This window comes from Letharia columbiana, assembly GCF_014066305.1.
Source record: "Letharia columbiana isolate WasteWater2 chromosome Unknown Sc0000055_s1, whole genome shotgun sequence".
Taxonomy (NCBI): domain Eukaryota; kingdom Fungi; phylum Ascomycota; class Lecanoromycetes; order Lecanorales; family Parmeliaceae; genus Letharia; species Letharia columbiana.
In genome coordinates, this window is record NW_023501100.1 from 85,428 (window position 1) to 100,000 (window position 14,573).

Sequence of the window (14,573 nt, forward strand, 5' to 3'; positions counted from 1 at the left end):
CAATTCTCCCTGACTAGGGACTGGGCCTCGAGAATGACCCATTGTGTGCCAAGTCTTACTCCCACAAGGCGAGTATCCGAGCGATACCAAGGTCCGTGAACAACATATATGATACTCTTGCCTCATCGCCCATCAGGAATACATCTGAAGTCAGGTCTCGTTGGACGTAGGATTGCTGGTGGAGGCACTGGACGCGGGGAGCTTATCATGGGGCTCCGTCTCCGTTAGCATATCCTAAGATTTTGGTTCCATATGCACTGGTAAAGCTGAAAAGTACTTTGGCTGCTTCGGCTCCTCGATGGTAGGTTTGAAGTGAATGATCGATATGAGATGTCACGGTATTGGAACAAGATAGCTTCACGATCAACCGTTTGCGACTCGTCTTTTGGGTGGAGAGATAAAGATTGACAGAGGCACTTCACTTGCATACGTGTCGTCCTTTGGGGTAAGCGGAGCAACGGCAAGAGAGTCGTGGTGCTGTAGGTAGGTAAGGGCACGTTTGCTTGACAAAGCGACTGATATGTGTCACGTACCAATATATACCGCTCGAAAGCGTAAGACGCGCACTTACAGGGAAATGTTCCATGCGGTACCGACCAAGTGCTTGGGCGTGAGATGGGCCAGCGATACTACCTCAAGCAATGGAGCAGAGTGGATTGGGATGCGAAAGTAGCTATACTGAGAATGTGACATGCTAGCTTTGCAATGTTATATGATCTGCTAGCAGTGCAATTGAAGCTCGTCATGAAGATACTCTCGCCAGCCAGTCCCTGCACCCTTCTAACACGACTGCCAGAGACGAAGAGCTTTCGAACTCAGCATAGAAGCAAGCAAAACGAACAGAAGCAGACTCTCAAAAGTGCCGTGAAATGACCAACCCATCCCAGGTTCCTCCTATCCCGACTCTCGGATTTACCTCGTCGGGCAACCCTTCCAATCTCCGACATTGACGGCGGGCGAAGACGAATTCTCCATCGTTTCTGCAGGCTGGCATTGCGTCAATGTCTTTTTGGAAGGTGAGGTGATGTTCGCCGTCCCCCAGGTAGATGTCTTGATTCATGGCACAGTCAAAACAGGCTTGCACGACTGCGTATACTGTTCCGCCTCGTTGCAGGAAATTCTTGACGTGGGACGGCCATTCACCTGCCGCGTAGTGGAGGACAGCATCCGTCAAGGGCAGCTTCTTGGCTCGTAGCATCTCAGCGACGTGGCCGAAAAGATCTGTGAAGCCCTGGCGCAAAGACTTTGTTTGTTCGTAAATTGGCTCTGACGCTGGGAACAAGATGTTCAAACATGTCTTTTCGCCATTGGCACCAGTCCATGTCAGGTATATAGTTGGTATATGACTCATCGTTGAGCATATCATGATTTATCTCAGCCTGACAGAGAAGGGCAAACAGATTTCGAGGGCTCAGAGACCCGCCTAGGCATTGTCCACAATTGCACCCGAAGGCGAGGCGTATCAGCTCATCAGCAGAGAGATTTAGGTTCTCTAGCAGCCTAAGACATTCGACTTGACTTGGTGTAAAACCTGAGAATAGATCCGACATCACGACCTCGGCCAATCTGCGTTATTTCCATGTTCTGTTTGACCCGAGCGGACATCTCAATGCATCCAACGGTGTCTCTCCTTCAAGGTTGCGAGCCGATCGTAGGTTATCAGCAAAAGGTAGGCTAAGAGCCCAAGCAAGCGACTCGACTTGGCTGTCCGAGCCAAGACGTGCAGTATGTTGTTGTTATGTCTATCAGAAGAAATCCATGTGGGGTCCGTCCCAGGGTAAGACTGAAGGCGAGCCTCCAGCAGCTCCTTTGTTTCAGCATCGTTGTACTTCTTCTGTTCCCAAGCGTTCGGGTCGTAAACAGGATCCATGAGTGGGAAGTCTTGACCCTCTGCACGAGCAGACGCTTCTAGAGCGGCAGGGCGTGTATAGTCATCTCGTGGCAGCAGGTAGTGAGAGGCATGACCTGGATTCTTTGTTAAGCAGAAGAACGAGCTCGAGCCAATGCGCCGGAACCCCATGGCTCTTCAGAAGTCCTCCAAGGCGTCCTGCTTACTCTGATAGAATAGCTCCCGTTCAGTGGACGAGAGCTTATCCGCTTCAGCTTCGACCTCACTGGTGTTCAGAACAGTGGCCCAGACAATAGCGAAGTTGCAACCAAACGCGGCTTTCTGATCCGGTCGGAAGATTTGTCAATCGATCAAGGAAATCATCGTCGGTCTCTGTGGGCTTCTCGCCTTCGGTGCGGGTGTCTTCCCAGACCTCTTCGAGTCTCCCCTTGCGAGCAGCCCTGCGGTCTTTGTCTTCTTGCATAGCGAGATTCTGGGCTTTTCCCCAAACTTGTTCAAAGAGCTTCTTGCCATAGCCCTTTCGCTGATAGTCTCCTTAATAGAAAGGGTCTCAATCAGCAGGAATCGTCGGTCGTTCAGCTCCGGCCCCCATACACCTGTTCCCTTTTTGACAGGATGATTCAGAAACTCGGGCTTGAGGCAGCCTCATCGGTTGAAGACACCAAACCCAACAGTCGCAGTATCATTTGAGGGCTCCTCAATGTCACGATGGAAGGTGGCTCGGATGTAGTCGCGATCAGTGAGCTTGGCTTCACAAAAGCCAATTCGAGGAGAGTCTGCAGAATCGTCGGCCTTGATTGGGATGTTGATAGATTTGAGCCACTTGAATTCCTCGGACCCTCATAGTCCCCATCGTCCTTATCGCCCTCGTTCGTCGTCTTCAACGCTGTCTCTTTGCTCGCTAAGCTCGTTGAAATCCCCCAAGGACTCCTCGTGTAAACTCATCATCCTCATCCTCATCCTCCTCCTCTTCCTCGTCCGAGTCGCTTATTTCTCCGCTCAACCGTTGAGCTACAAAGGCTGTGGATGCTCATCTTCTTGCTCCATAAAAGCAACACGCTTATTTCCGCTCTTGAATCATATCCTTGTCACTACCAATATCACCCTCCATCTCAAGGACGTCTCGGCATGGGCTTTCTGTTGCCCGCCTCTTTCTAGCCTCTGTCTGCCCAGCTTCCGGCTTTCGCTTGAGGCCTGCGGTGGCATCCATGGTTCCTGCCGCGCTATGACTGGGTACTTCCTGAGATTGGCTGGGGATACGATGAATCGCTCTCGCAGTCGACTAGCTTGAGTCTTCGGACAGTGGTATTTTGTTGTGAGGAGAGACAATGGAGGAAAGGTGAGACTGCTCGGGCAGAGGCTGCTGTGAGCTGGGGAAGCTGGGTAAAGGCGTGAAGGCGACCACTGTTCACATGGGATTCGGTCAGCTGCTGGATGGTCCAACATTGTGGGTTTCTTTACCGCTCAGGGTGCTCCGGGGGACAACATCCAAAGCAGTGGTGTGAGGATGGAGAGTGAAAAGATGTTGAAGCATAGAGATGGTGAAGGCAGGAGGGCATAGAGGAGGGCTCGGAGGGGTAGCTCCGAGCTCAGTGGGGGCTTGGCACTCTTGGCACTCGTGTCATCACGTGACGATTAGAGTAGCTCAGCTCTACGAAGGCTCTCTTTGTTCTACGGAGTACTCGTACTTTCGTAAAGACTCTCCTGATTACTAGCAAGGCCGGGAAACTCAAGGATTTTATGCTGGTCTCCTTCAAGCTGATATAGTGTAGGTTTTGGCAGTAGCTTTTGCATCGTGCCGAGAAAATATCGCAATATAGAGGCTCTTGAAAGCTCTTCTGGAAACCGTACCAAAGTCTTCACAATCTCAAGAACCGTGAGAGGGGTAGCAAGTCAACGCTGAGCTAGTTGTTCGAGCTGTAGCTCATATCCTAGTGGAAGCGCAGCCTACTTTCCTAGCACTTTGTTTTCTTACTCCACCACCCTAATCACCAACTAAGTACCAACCATCAACCAGCAAACTTTCCGTCGCTCGTTGTGGCATTAGACTAAGCTGGCGAGGGCCTTGATAGAAAACCACTCTTAATCCGTGGCAAATCATGCATGAAGATCTGTAGCCTGGTTCGGGAAGTGATTGATACCTTCAGAAGAGCGGTCGGAAGGTGATGTCTTTCACCTTCGCGCGAGAAGCCATTCGTGAAAAAGTTTGCTGCGAGCGGGGTATATTGGTTGGATCGTCCTTTCCGGTAGATGCACACAGTGCACGAGGTGTAAAATCAAGCCTGTTGCATGTTAGTCGCAGCTTTTGCGTTGGTGATTATTGAAATTGCAAGTCACTCGTTGAGCTTTATCTCATGGCGATCATCGTCTTCGGCAAAACACAATCTCAAACTTATCGTGAAGGGCTATCTCCTCAAGATCGAGATCGTTATCCTTCTTTTTCGCGAGTAGATATCTTTTGGCCATGATTCTGATTCTTCTACTCTAAAGACTTTTCCTTCTACTGTCACCCTCCGAATGTAGATCATTTGTGTACTTAGAGCCATGTGTAGATGCGAATCTTCGTAAATGACTTCCAAATAGATTTTTGTCAACATCTTGGTGGGCTTTTCTGATTTAATCATCGCTCCTTTTGAGATTGGTTGGGAGACTCGCTTCCGATTCCTCCACCTCTGCCACATTCTGGAGTTACAAGCCAATTTTGCGCCTCGACTCCCCACTTTTTTTCAAACCGCTCTCGTACTTTCCCGGAATACGGATGTAGCTCGCAAACAGCCTCAATGTTTGGGCCCTGTCTGGCATTGCTTCTCGGTGGTTGGAAATTTCCGATGGAGTCTGCCCTGCCATCTTTGCTAGACTCGGAACCGTAGTCATCCTCGTGATCCTCAATGTTACTATTCTCTTAGTCGTATTCTAGACCTTATCAGCAAAGCGTGGAGTCGGTCGAATGGGATCGTCTCACCATCAGGGAGCGAGAGCTGCGTATCAGAGGGTGCTGATGATGGGTCAGGCGTGGATGAATTTTGATCGTGTCAGAGGATACCGTAGTTGAATAGACATAAGGAGTTGTCATCTGTATCAATGAGTCAGTGCACATACCCTCATAAAGCCCAACAGCGCTGCTCACTGCTTGACTCCGCGACATTGGCGTAGAGCTTCAAGTGACCAATCATCGAGTCTTTCCCCTTCTCTCCGGATTGAAAAAGAGCTTCTTCATGACCGAATTGCTATACTTCTGTCTATCTAGAGCTATTCGTTCACCATGTTGCTGACTTGATACTTTTACCACCATTGTTCACAAGCTAAACCCATCAATCAGGCATCTCATCGGTTCTGGCCTGGACTGCCTCCAGAGCCAAGACCCGGAGAATGACTCTTTCTGAGTCATTTATGTCTTCCACTTCCTACGGCGAACTCTGTTCTACAGGGCTTCCATAGGGTTCTGGTCCGGCGACTGCCCCGGATGTTCTAGAGTCTCGATGTCATGCTTCCGTTTATGCGCCCGTTCGTAATTCATTGCTGAGCGCGTGCCGTGACTTTGAACAATGCACATTCTACCCGTTGTTCGCCCGGGTTTCTGCAGCTCTTTGGGGTATCAAGGCAGGATCTTCTTCGTGTAGAATAACTGAGTCATACAATTGCCTTTTGGCTAATCCATGCGTGGCCCGAGCTTTTGTGGCGTTTAGGCGAATTCGTTGGGGGTGCGGCAGGAGGATTTCGATTGCATGCGAGGAGATGTAAATAGGAAGAGTGGCTCTGGGGGGAAAGACCCTGTTCCGAAGGGGAAAGGTCCTTCTGTGTCTGATTGCATGAAATTAGTGGCCGGGTGCATTCTTTGGCTGTCGACTTTTCCTTGTCCCCGCTGCCATCGGCTACTCCACTGGCGTGACTTCCTCCTGTTGAACTTTCGCTTCTGGCTTCTCTTTTATCACTTTCAGAGTACCGTGTGGCTCCTCTGTCTGGTCATCGTACCCATTGTCATCCTTTTTCGCCGCATCGTGCAGAGAGTATCCATCCACGATCGTCTCCTTGGTTGGCATGTTTAGAACTCTAGTTCCGCCCATGCCCGTGGGATTGGGTATATAGAGTACATTATGGCCGTCGACTTCCAACAACGAACAGTGAATAGTTTTGAGGGAAGTGCGATCCTGGAAGTAACAGTTCCCGCAGAAACCACCTTTCCTTTTATCGAAGTGACGCAGTCCGCAAACAAGCCGACCTGGTTCTGGCAATATTCGCACTGGTCACCACCAGTTTGAACGTCCCCAACAGTATTAACGAGCACTCCCCCATAGCGGCCAGGCTTGACCGCGAGCGGCTTGGTATCAATTAGTATGAGAGATAATTAGCTAGTATCAGCCGTAACTTGTAACAGTCCAGTCTTTCCCATCCAAACAAGCAGTACTTACTTGCCTAACCTTTGTCATCTTGATCATGTTAAAGAGTTTTCTAGGTGTCGAATGTGAATACTTCGATTCAGAGAATGCGTGTACATGGTGTATGTATCTAGAGATACGGGCAGGTCTTGTCATACTTCCAAGGAAAATTGCAGAACAGTGTTGGTGTATAAGAGAGTGTGTAGGAAGAAAGAAAGTTTGATGGATGGGGTTTAGAGTACTGGGAGATGTCTCTTGGAAAAGGTTATCCGCACGGTGAAGCTGGAAAGGAATGACTAAAATCCGTGGCGATTCCTGTGAATGAATCCCGGCAATGAGGAAGTAGCTCAAATGAAGAGATGAGGAAATGATTTTGGGCAGATCAATACTGTAGGCTGATGGCTGTGGGTTTGCAATGATTCCGACGAGACGACACATATGACTACATCGAAATTCGTTTCTGAGATGAAGCATGATATTTCTATCCTCAAACTTCTCTATGTTGTAGTATTCTTCACGTTGGCTTGCGCAGCAGGCTCACCAATGACACCAATCTTGAGAGGGTCGCTGTTCTTGAACTCCTCGGCCCTCGCTTTGAGCTCATCAACGTCCGAGTGGATAAAAAAAAAAAAACTATTTTAGACGAAACGGCCAACCAGAAAATCGGCCTCCTTGGACGCAAGCCAGAGAGCAAATTGGCCAGGGAGGTTGACTTTAAAAAGGCGTTAGCTTGTACCATCCATTTTGCAGACCGAGTCCTGCTCACCATCCTCCCAAGGAATGGGGTATGTCTCGAACCCATAAGCTTTCGCGCCAGGCGTGAGGATAGCGCCTGGATGGTAGCTGGTGATGCGAACACGCTTGTCGGCGTGCTCCTCTTGAAGGTGCATGAATATGTGCACGAGGGCCTCTTTGCTCGCTCCGTAACTTGCCATGCCTGGGATGCGTTGGTGCGCTCCAGTAGTAGAGACGGTAATGATCTTCTTCTCCTTGATCAAGGTCTCCGGGCGTAAGTACTCGGTCACGACATTCAAGTTGCCTTTGACATTGATCGCGAAATCCTTCCAGAAGCTGTCTACTGGTACGCTCAAGGGTTTTGTGGCGGATGGCCATGCGCGGCACAAAGGACCAGGACATCTGGTTCCTTCATACTGGCTCGGACTTGAGCGAAGATGGATTTGACATTGTCGGCGTCATCGATGGAGACAGGAAAGGTGTGGAAATGGGTGGCGGAGTGTGCTTGTGCGATTTTCTTCTTGGCTTCCTCCAACAGCTCGGCTCTGCGCGACAGACTGATGATGTTGGCCGCTCCCGCAGCTGCGAAAGCTGCAACTATAGTCTAGCCGATGTCCTCACTCCCGCCTGTAATTAGTATGGTTTTTCCCTTGGCAGATAGGGAAGGCCGGGATGATGAGATGGCAGAGTAGGGCTCACTATGGGTGAGCTTGGTGAAAGGATGAGCGGAATTGGGTTGAGACATGATTAGTTCCTTTGAGGGTTTTATATTTGGTAGTGACCAGTGGAGTGGAGTAGAGTAAGGAGATAGACGTAAAGAAAGAAAGAATGGAAGAAAGAAAGAAAGAAAGAAAGAAAGAAAGAGAGTGACAGAGAAAAGAGGAAAGAAAAGTGGCTGTTGCACAACCAGTGACAGTGATCCTCGTTCCACTCAGGCCTGAGGGGTTACCAGGGTACAAAACCCTCTACCACACAACTCGCCAGATGGAAGCTTGAGAGCCTCAGTCACAAACCTTTTTTGACACCTTTCGGCCCCAGCGTAGAGTCACCTTGGATGATTTTCTGCAGGATTGAAGACCATCAAACTTAGAACATACTGCACGTTTCTGCGGGCAAAGTAAGGATACGGTACGTCTAGAGTACCTAAACATTCATGCAATAGGGATGACTAGCCGAGGGATCGGAAGATCGTTCCTCCGATCCGAGGCACCATCCACCGTGATTCCGTGATTGGCCAATGGGCTCGGTATCTGATTGTCTCGAGGGTATCCTTATGTCCGCTTACAAATTCATTCAGTCAAAGGGCAGTAAGAAGCGTGGGAATGAGTATCTATCTGATCTCCTCATTCCAACACTTCACAACTTTCTCCTGAGAAAAAGAAAAAAAAAAAGAAGATGTGGGCTGTGAGCTTCGACAAGGCTTTGTCCTTCCAAACTATCACTGGCCCACCACATCAACCGTGACTCTTCCACGATGAAGCACTACACCATGTCAACTCATCTTCATTCTTCATGAGGACCAAGCCCAGGCATGGCCCACCCTTACAGCATGGCCGTCAAGGCTCTCCCAGCACATGTCGACACCGTCATCGTCGGCAACGGCCCCTCCGCCCTCATCCTATCCTTCATCCTCCACGGCAACACACCCTTCTACAACCCCACCAGTCCCCATCCAGATCCTATCCTGCACAAGAAGCTCTCAGAGTCGCCCTGCCTCCTCGATGTTGATGTGTACGACCTCACCGCTCACTTTGCAGCTTCGCGTCTCTTCAACTCATCCCAAGCCCTTCCCATCAATGTCCTCCTCGATACCTTGATCCGCCCATTGGCCGATACAGTTCCTGAGGAATACAATACATGTTTGGAATGGAGGCTTGAGCCGGGGAAGAAGGTGCCACATGTGGTTTTGGGCGACACTGCCCAAGTTGGTGGGCAATGGGCAGACAATCCGGTATCCGCGAGCTGGGACATTGGAGCGTTGAGCTACGCTGAGATGCTGTCACTCCCAGGCTATAGCTTCGAGGAGCACTATAAAAAGACAAGAGATGGAGCGGTACCCAAATTCCACCGACCAACGCGACGAGAGGTCGCCCGATATCTTGCGGCATATTCTGAAGAGACTGGAATTCAGGATTCGGTCTACACCAATGTGGAAGTGGGAGCCATTCGCAGACTTCACGCTGGCTTCCACGTTGGGTCGCACAACATCACATGCAGACATCTCGTCCTGGCCTCCGGCATCTTCTCCAATTTGATCCCTCCACGCCCGTCCTTACTTCCACTGTACGCCGTGCCTAGGCCCAATGTCTTGAGTGATGTACCATTGCTCGTCGTCGGCTCGGGTTTCACCGCTGCCGACGTCATCATCTCCACCCCGGCTAATCGCAAGATCATCCACATCTTCAAGTGGGATCCTGAGAATCGTCCCTCGCCCCTCCGAGCATGTCACCCACGCGCATACCCTGAGTACGCGGGTGTCTACAGGCGCATGAAGCTAGCTGCAAAACAAGTCTTAGGCGGCAGCGGTAATAGCTCTCCGTTAAGGAGAAGAAAATCCAATCCCTTCTTCGCGGAGCGTGATTGGGACAACTTCTACGAAGGTCTACCAAATACCTACATCAAGGATGTTGCGGTATCTGGCGAAACTGCATATGTCAGCCTAGAAATAGGAGACGGAACGATGCTACAAAGACAGATCTCCAATATGGAATATGTGATTGGAAGGCGAGGGTCTTTGAACTACCTCGACAACAGCCTTGCAAGGGAAGTCCTTGGTACGCTGGATGAAACAATGAATCCTCGACCCGCCATCTCCGGCCCTACCTTGAGGTCTAGAGCCGAGAAGAGCTTGGAACTCGCCCCGGGTGTCTTTGCCATCGGAAGCTTGACTGGGGACTCGCTAATCCGATTTGCGTACGGTGGCTGTGTCTTTGCTGCGCGAGAGATCTTAAGACGCACGGAATCTACCGCTGCCACCATTGGCAGTGCCGTACATTCTCCCTCAGAGGCCCCTTCAATCCCCACTGTTCCCCTAGGAGATCAGCCTGAAACGGGGCACTTAGACATCGTCTCCACCAATGGCCATTCTGATCTTCACCTACATAGAGCTATGCGCTCGTTATCGACAGACCGAGAGATTGCGGTATGCGAGCTGTGGAGGGAGTCGGGCTGGTGGGCAGGTGGCTGCACCTTGTCCTGATTGTTAGCCATTTCCTGTCTCTTGCCTTCCGTTCTCGATTATAACTTAGAGCACTCTTTGGGGTGAACGACATAATCCCAGCGGAATTTCGACATCACACAAATCTAAAGTATATCTTCATGTCAATATAGTTTTATCACGTTTGTTTCGGACCGGGTGTCCCTCATGGATACCAGCCCCTAAAAAGGAGCGCCGACGACACTGTCACGTCATGTTACACACGATCTGTTTAAGCGATATGTTATTGCAGAGGATGGGAACGGGTGAGAGTTTTGAGAATATGTCATCTGTCTGCCGTGCCCACTCGTGATTGCTGTGCCTGCGACCTTCTGCAAGGTCCGAGCAAGATATTCACTACCATTCGCCTTTTCCCGCAGTCTCTTCACAGTCCTTACATTAACTTTCAATTCATCCTCTTCCGACGGGCCCCATTTTACTAGCCCCCCCTTTTTTCCATCTCAGAAGCAAAATGAAGCGCACAACGTTTACGATGATCCACGGTCGACGTCATCCCCTGCTTCTCCTTCTATTCAATCTTTCTAAAGGCTTCATCCCACGCCAGCTCATTCGCCGGCCTTGGCCTCACTCTCCGCTTTCTCCGGCCGAATTAGACCTTTCCTCAAAGTCAGCACATGGGTCAAGCTCTGCTTCGAACTCTCTATAAGCACCTTTTCCTTCGGGCTCCCAAAGTATCCCCCGCCCTCTCTCTCTTCCTGCCAAACGATACCCAACCCTTTCTCCGTCTCCCCTGCCATCTCCCTCTGCCTCTCCTCATCATCCAACTCAAAGCACGAACAAAGGCCCCCAAGAATGCTCCCAGCCCCTTTGACGAACGACACAAATACATACCACGGCCGTCGACCTTGTATACACGACGCAAGAAATGTCGCCAGGAGGACAAAGAGCAAGACCTTGAGCACAATGCCTATCCAGCCGAGGAGGATGAACTGCAAGATGGCAGAGTCCGACCAGCATTTTTCGAGGTACCGGAGCTCTCCGCCCTCTTGGCGAAAGGCTTCTTCGATGCACGCGGTGCTGTGGAAAATGTTGGCTACGAAGCCGGCAGCGTTGTCCGTGGGAAGGGGTGACGTCGTCGGCTGCGTGCGTGACATTGTTGCTGTTGGTGATGGAGCTTTGTTCAAGGGAGATGATGCTGGCTGTTGGATGAGGTCCTGTCACGTATTGGTTTGGAGGAAGATGACAAGCGTTTTGCTGTTGCACCCAAAAAACAAATACGTCCTCGAAGTGTGGGAATTTGGTGTTCATGAGTTCAAAAGTCTTGAAATACTCTTTGGAGCTTCTTCCGTGATAGAGGTCTGAGGGTCTGTCCGTGTGAGAAGGTTTGAGGAACCGAGCGACCGGGGCGTACCAGCCAACGCCAGGATCTTCCGCATCGAACTCGTATGTCCCATGGTATTGGTTCCACAAACTAAAACACCTGCATTATCCGCTCTCAAAGTCTCAAGTTTTCACACCACTCTACCTGACCCTCGTAGCCGCCACTCCAATCACAGCACCACATCCAAACCCTCCGCCCAAGCCCCCTCTCCCCACTCCAATCACAGCGAAAGCGTCCCATAACTCCTACTCTCCAAAACCTCATACCTCATCCCGACCTCCCTCGGCTTCACCTCCCCCGTCACCAACCCCTGCTCCTCCTCCTGTCCCCGCCCCTCCTCCTCAGCAACCCCCACTCTCAGCACTCTTCGCCTCCCCCTCCTCTCCGCCTTCAACCTCGCGATCCCCTCCCGACTCATCATGCAGTAGGCACACGCGCCGGCGCAGAGAAAGGCGTGGTAGACGAGCAGGACCAGCAGGCAAGCGGCGCCGCCGACGGCGCAGACGACGATGAAGGCGAATTGGGTGAAGAGCCAGATGGTGTGGAGGCAGTCGAGGAATTCGGAGGGTTCGAGCATGACTTTGCTGGGTGGGGATGAGATGAGAATGGGCTGATATGGGAGCGACGGCACAAAAGCCAAACAAAGGTCGATGGAGTGGTGCAGAGAGTGTCGGTCCGCTGATGACAGAGGGCAGTCTTGTAGCGAGGTGGAGTGAGTGTGGGCGGTTGGGTCTGGAATTGCGGAATGTATTTATATGGAGGGAGAGAAAGACAGAGAGAAAAGGCTTCTTCGTTGGAGGAAAACTCAAGTCTGGATTTTGGAAGAATAGGTGGGTAAAGTTCCCTCGAGTCCGACCTTGGCGGCAAAAGAGCCAAGGAGCTGGAGTTTCTGAACCATGGTATTGGGAAAGGCAGAGATAGCACGAATACGATGAAGTAGAGAGTGATGTCCTCGGCGGTCGGACTGCTTACGCTGACAGCGGATGAGGGTATGGTAGATCGAGCAGATAGCACTTTTTGTGATGTAATTGAATGAAGTACCGTTTCAATTGAGGGTGGAGTAAGGAGGACAAGTAGAAGGCCATCGAGGAAGTTTGCGAGTCGATTTTATCAAGCCTCTTCTGTCGCCATCAAAGCAGGCGACGCTGTAGAGTCAGTCAGTCTTGTAGGTGTTGCAAAAGCAAAAAAAAAAAAGACGCAAAAGCATGAATCGACCACGGTGCCTTCGAAAATGTTAGAAGGGCAGAAATCATTAACGAAGATAATACCTACGATTCGAACGCACAAATCTTTGGTGCCGAAAACCAACGCCTTAACCATTAGGCCACGCGGCCGCTCGTTATTTCGCTCTCAGAGCTTAATATGAAATCTTAAAATAATATATATACTGATAGTATTTAAAAAGAACTTTTATCTAATATTTTACGTATTAATATATAGAATAACTCTTATTAACTTTTCTATCTTTATAACTATACTCTTCTATTTTCTTTTTTATATTTAAAATTATATTATATAAATTATATTCTAATATAATCTTCTATTAAATAAACTTTAATTAAATTCTTAATTTTTAAATTCTTATTAATATATATATATAAGATAAATAATTAATAAATACTTTTTTATATTAAATAGCTTATCGAAGATCTTAATTAAATACTTATTATAACTTTAAGTTTTTTATTTAATTAATATATACGAGTAAAGGTTTATAAATTAATTTATAATTATTCTTTTTTAATTAAAGCTATCGAGTAAATAGATTAGCGTTTTTAAGCGATCTTTAATAAGTAATATTTAAATTTCTTACGCTTTAATAGTTATAATATTAAATTTAAAAAATTCTTTCTATTTAAAAGCTTATATTTCTTTCTATAATTTAAAAAAAATTAAAATTTTAATAGAAAATAAAAAAGTTATTCTAGAATTAAATAAAAAATAGAAAAAGATTATATTCTTATAATAAGAAGTATAAAAATATAAAAAAAAAAAGAAAAAATATACTAATTAGTAGTATAAATCTTATATTATCTTTTATTATAATAAAATTTTAATAATAAAAAATAAAATAGCTTTTAGAATAAGATATTAAATAATTTTAATTTATTTAAATATATATTATTCGATATTTCTTCTTTAAAGACTTTATTAAATATTATTATTATAATAAATTATTCTTTTATAATATTATTATTATAATATATTATAATTTAATATAGAGAGAATTAATAGATTAAATTAAAAAAAAATTTTTTTTTTCAGATTTAAAAAAAAATTTAATAAAAAAATTAAAAAGTATATAATATAAAATTTTAAAAAGGTAAAATAAATTTTTAAAAAAAAAAAATTTTTTTTAAAATTTTTTTTTTTTAAAAAATTTTTTTAAAAAAATTTTTAATAATATTATTTTTATATTAAAAAAATAATTATTTTTTTTTTTTATAAAAAAAAAAAAAAAAAAAAAAAAAATTAAAATTTTTTTTAAAATAATTTAAATTAATAAATTTTAATATTATTATAAAAATTATTTAAAATAAAAATATTATTAAAATATTTTTTAAAAAAATTTTAAAAAAAATTTTTAAATATTTTATTAAAATTTTTTATTTTAATAATTTAAAAAAAAAAAAAAAAAAAAAAAAAATTATAATAATATTTTTTATAAAATTTTAAAAAGTTAAATTATATTCTTAATATTAAAAGTTTTATTATTACTTAATTTCTTTATAATATTCTCTATAATATTCTTTATAATATTCTTTATATTTATTTATTATAATTTCTTCTTTTACTTTTTAATATAATAAAAATAATAAATTAAATTATAATAATATTCTTTATAAAATCTTAAAGAGTTAAATTATATTCTTAATATTAAAATTTTAATTATTATTTAATTTCTTTATAATATTCTTTATATTTATCTATTATATTAACTTCTCTTATATTAATTAAATAAATTAATATAAGATTATAGAGAGTAAATTTATTATATTATTATTATTAATAATTACAAGTAAAGGCCCATGAATTAAATTCATGGAGTTGGATTTTTCTAAGTCAAATCGAACT

At 45.8% G+C, this 14,573-nt stretch overlaps 7 protein-coding genes and 1 non-coding gene across 8 annotated transcripts; 1 reads left to right on the forward strand and 7 right to left on the reverse strand.

The window, feature by feature from the left end:
• Window positions 1-150: 150 nt before the first annotated feature.
• On the reverse strand, window positions 151-1,351 carry HO173_011023 (uncharacterized protein; the record flags this gene model as incomplete). Its single annotated transcript, XM_037312908.1, has 2 exons — window positions 151-213; window positions 917-1,351. 2 exons carry the CDS (start codon window positions 1,349-1,351, stop codon window positions 151-153), a joined length of 498 nt encoding a protein of 165 aa, XP_037160140.1.
• Window positions 1,352-1,606: 255 nt separating this feature from the next.
• Window positions 1,607-2,020, reverse strand: HO173_011024 (uncharacterized protein; the record flags this gene model as incomplete). Its single annotated transcript, XM_037312909.1, has 1 exon — window positions 1,607-2,020. The coding sequence occupies one exon, from the start codon at window positions 2,018-2,020 to the stop codon at window positions 1,607-1,609; it is 414 nt and encodes a 137-aa protein (XP_037160141.1).
• Window positions 2,021-2,111: 91 nt separating this feature from the next.
• On the reverse strand, window positions 2,112-2,312 carry HO173_011025 (uncharacterized protein; the record flags this gene model as incomplete). Its single annotated transcript, XM_037312910.1, has 1 exon — window positions 2,112-2,312. One exon carries the CDS (start codon window positions 2,310-2,312, stop codon window positions 2,112-2,114), a length of 201 nt encoding a protein of 66 aa, XP_037160142.1.
• Window positions 2,313-4,537: 2,225 nt separating this feature from the next.
• HO173_011026 (uncharacterized protein) lies at window positions 4,538-4,994 on the reverse strand (the record flags this gene model as incomplete). Its single annotated transcript, XM_037312911.1, has 3 exons — window positions 4,538-4,762; window positions 4,812-4,922; window positions 4,977-4,994. The coding sequence occupies 3 exons, from the start codon at window positions 4,992-4,994 to the stop codon at window positions 4,538-4,540; spliced, it is 354 nt and encodes a 117-aa protein (XP_037160143.1).
• A 727-nt stretch (window positions 4,995-5,721) lies between these two features.
• HO173_011027 (uncharacterized protein) lies at window positions 5,722-5,889 on the reverse strand (the record flags this gene model as incomplete). The annotated part of the gene is made up of 1 exon (XM_037312912.1): window positions 5,722-5,889. The coding sequence occupies one exon, from the start codon at window positions 5,887-5,889 to the stop codon at window positions 5,722-5,724; it is 168 nt and encodes a 55-aa protein (XP_037160144.1).
• Window positions 5,890-6,863: 974 nt separating this feature from the next.
• HO173_011028 (uncharacterized protein) lies at window positions 6,864-7,705 on the reverse strand (the record flags this gene model as incomplete). The annotated part of the gene is made up of 4 exons (XM_037312913.1): window positions 6,864-6,937; window positions 6,992-7,303; window positions 7,378-7,557; window positions 7,660-7,705. 4 exons carry the CDS (start codon window positions 7,703-7,705, stop codon window positions 6,864-6,866), a joined length of 612 nt encoding a protein of 203 aa, XP_037160145.1.
• Window positions 7,706-8,509: 804 nt separating this feature from the next.
• On the forward strand, window positions 8,510-12,096 carry HO173_011029 (uncharacterized protein; the record flags this gene model as incomplete). The annotated part of the gene is made up of 3 exons (XM_037312914.1): window positions 8,510-10,102; window positions 10,960-11,233; window positions 11,924-12,096. The coding sequence occupies 3 exons, from the start codon at window positions 8,510-8,512 to the stop codon at window positions 12,094-12,096; spliced, it is 2,040 nt and encodes a 679-aa protein (XP_037160146.1).
• Window positions 12,097-12,763: 667 nt separating this feature from the next.
• Window positions 12,764-12,832, reverse strand: HO173_011030. Its single transcript has one exon. It is a non-coding gene; the product is annotated as a tRNA-Arg (tRNA).
• Between the last annotated feature and the right edge of the window lie 1,741 nt (window positions 12,833-14,573).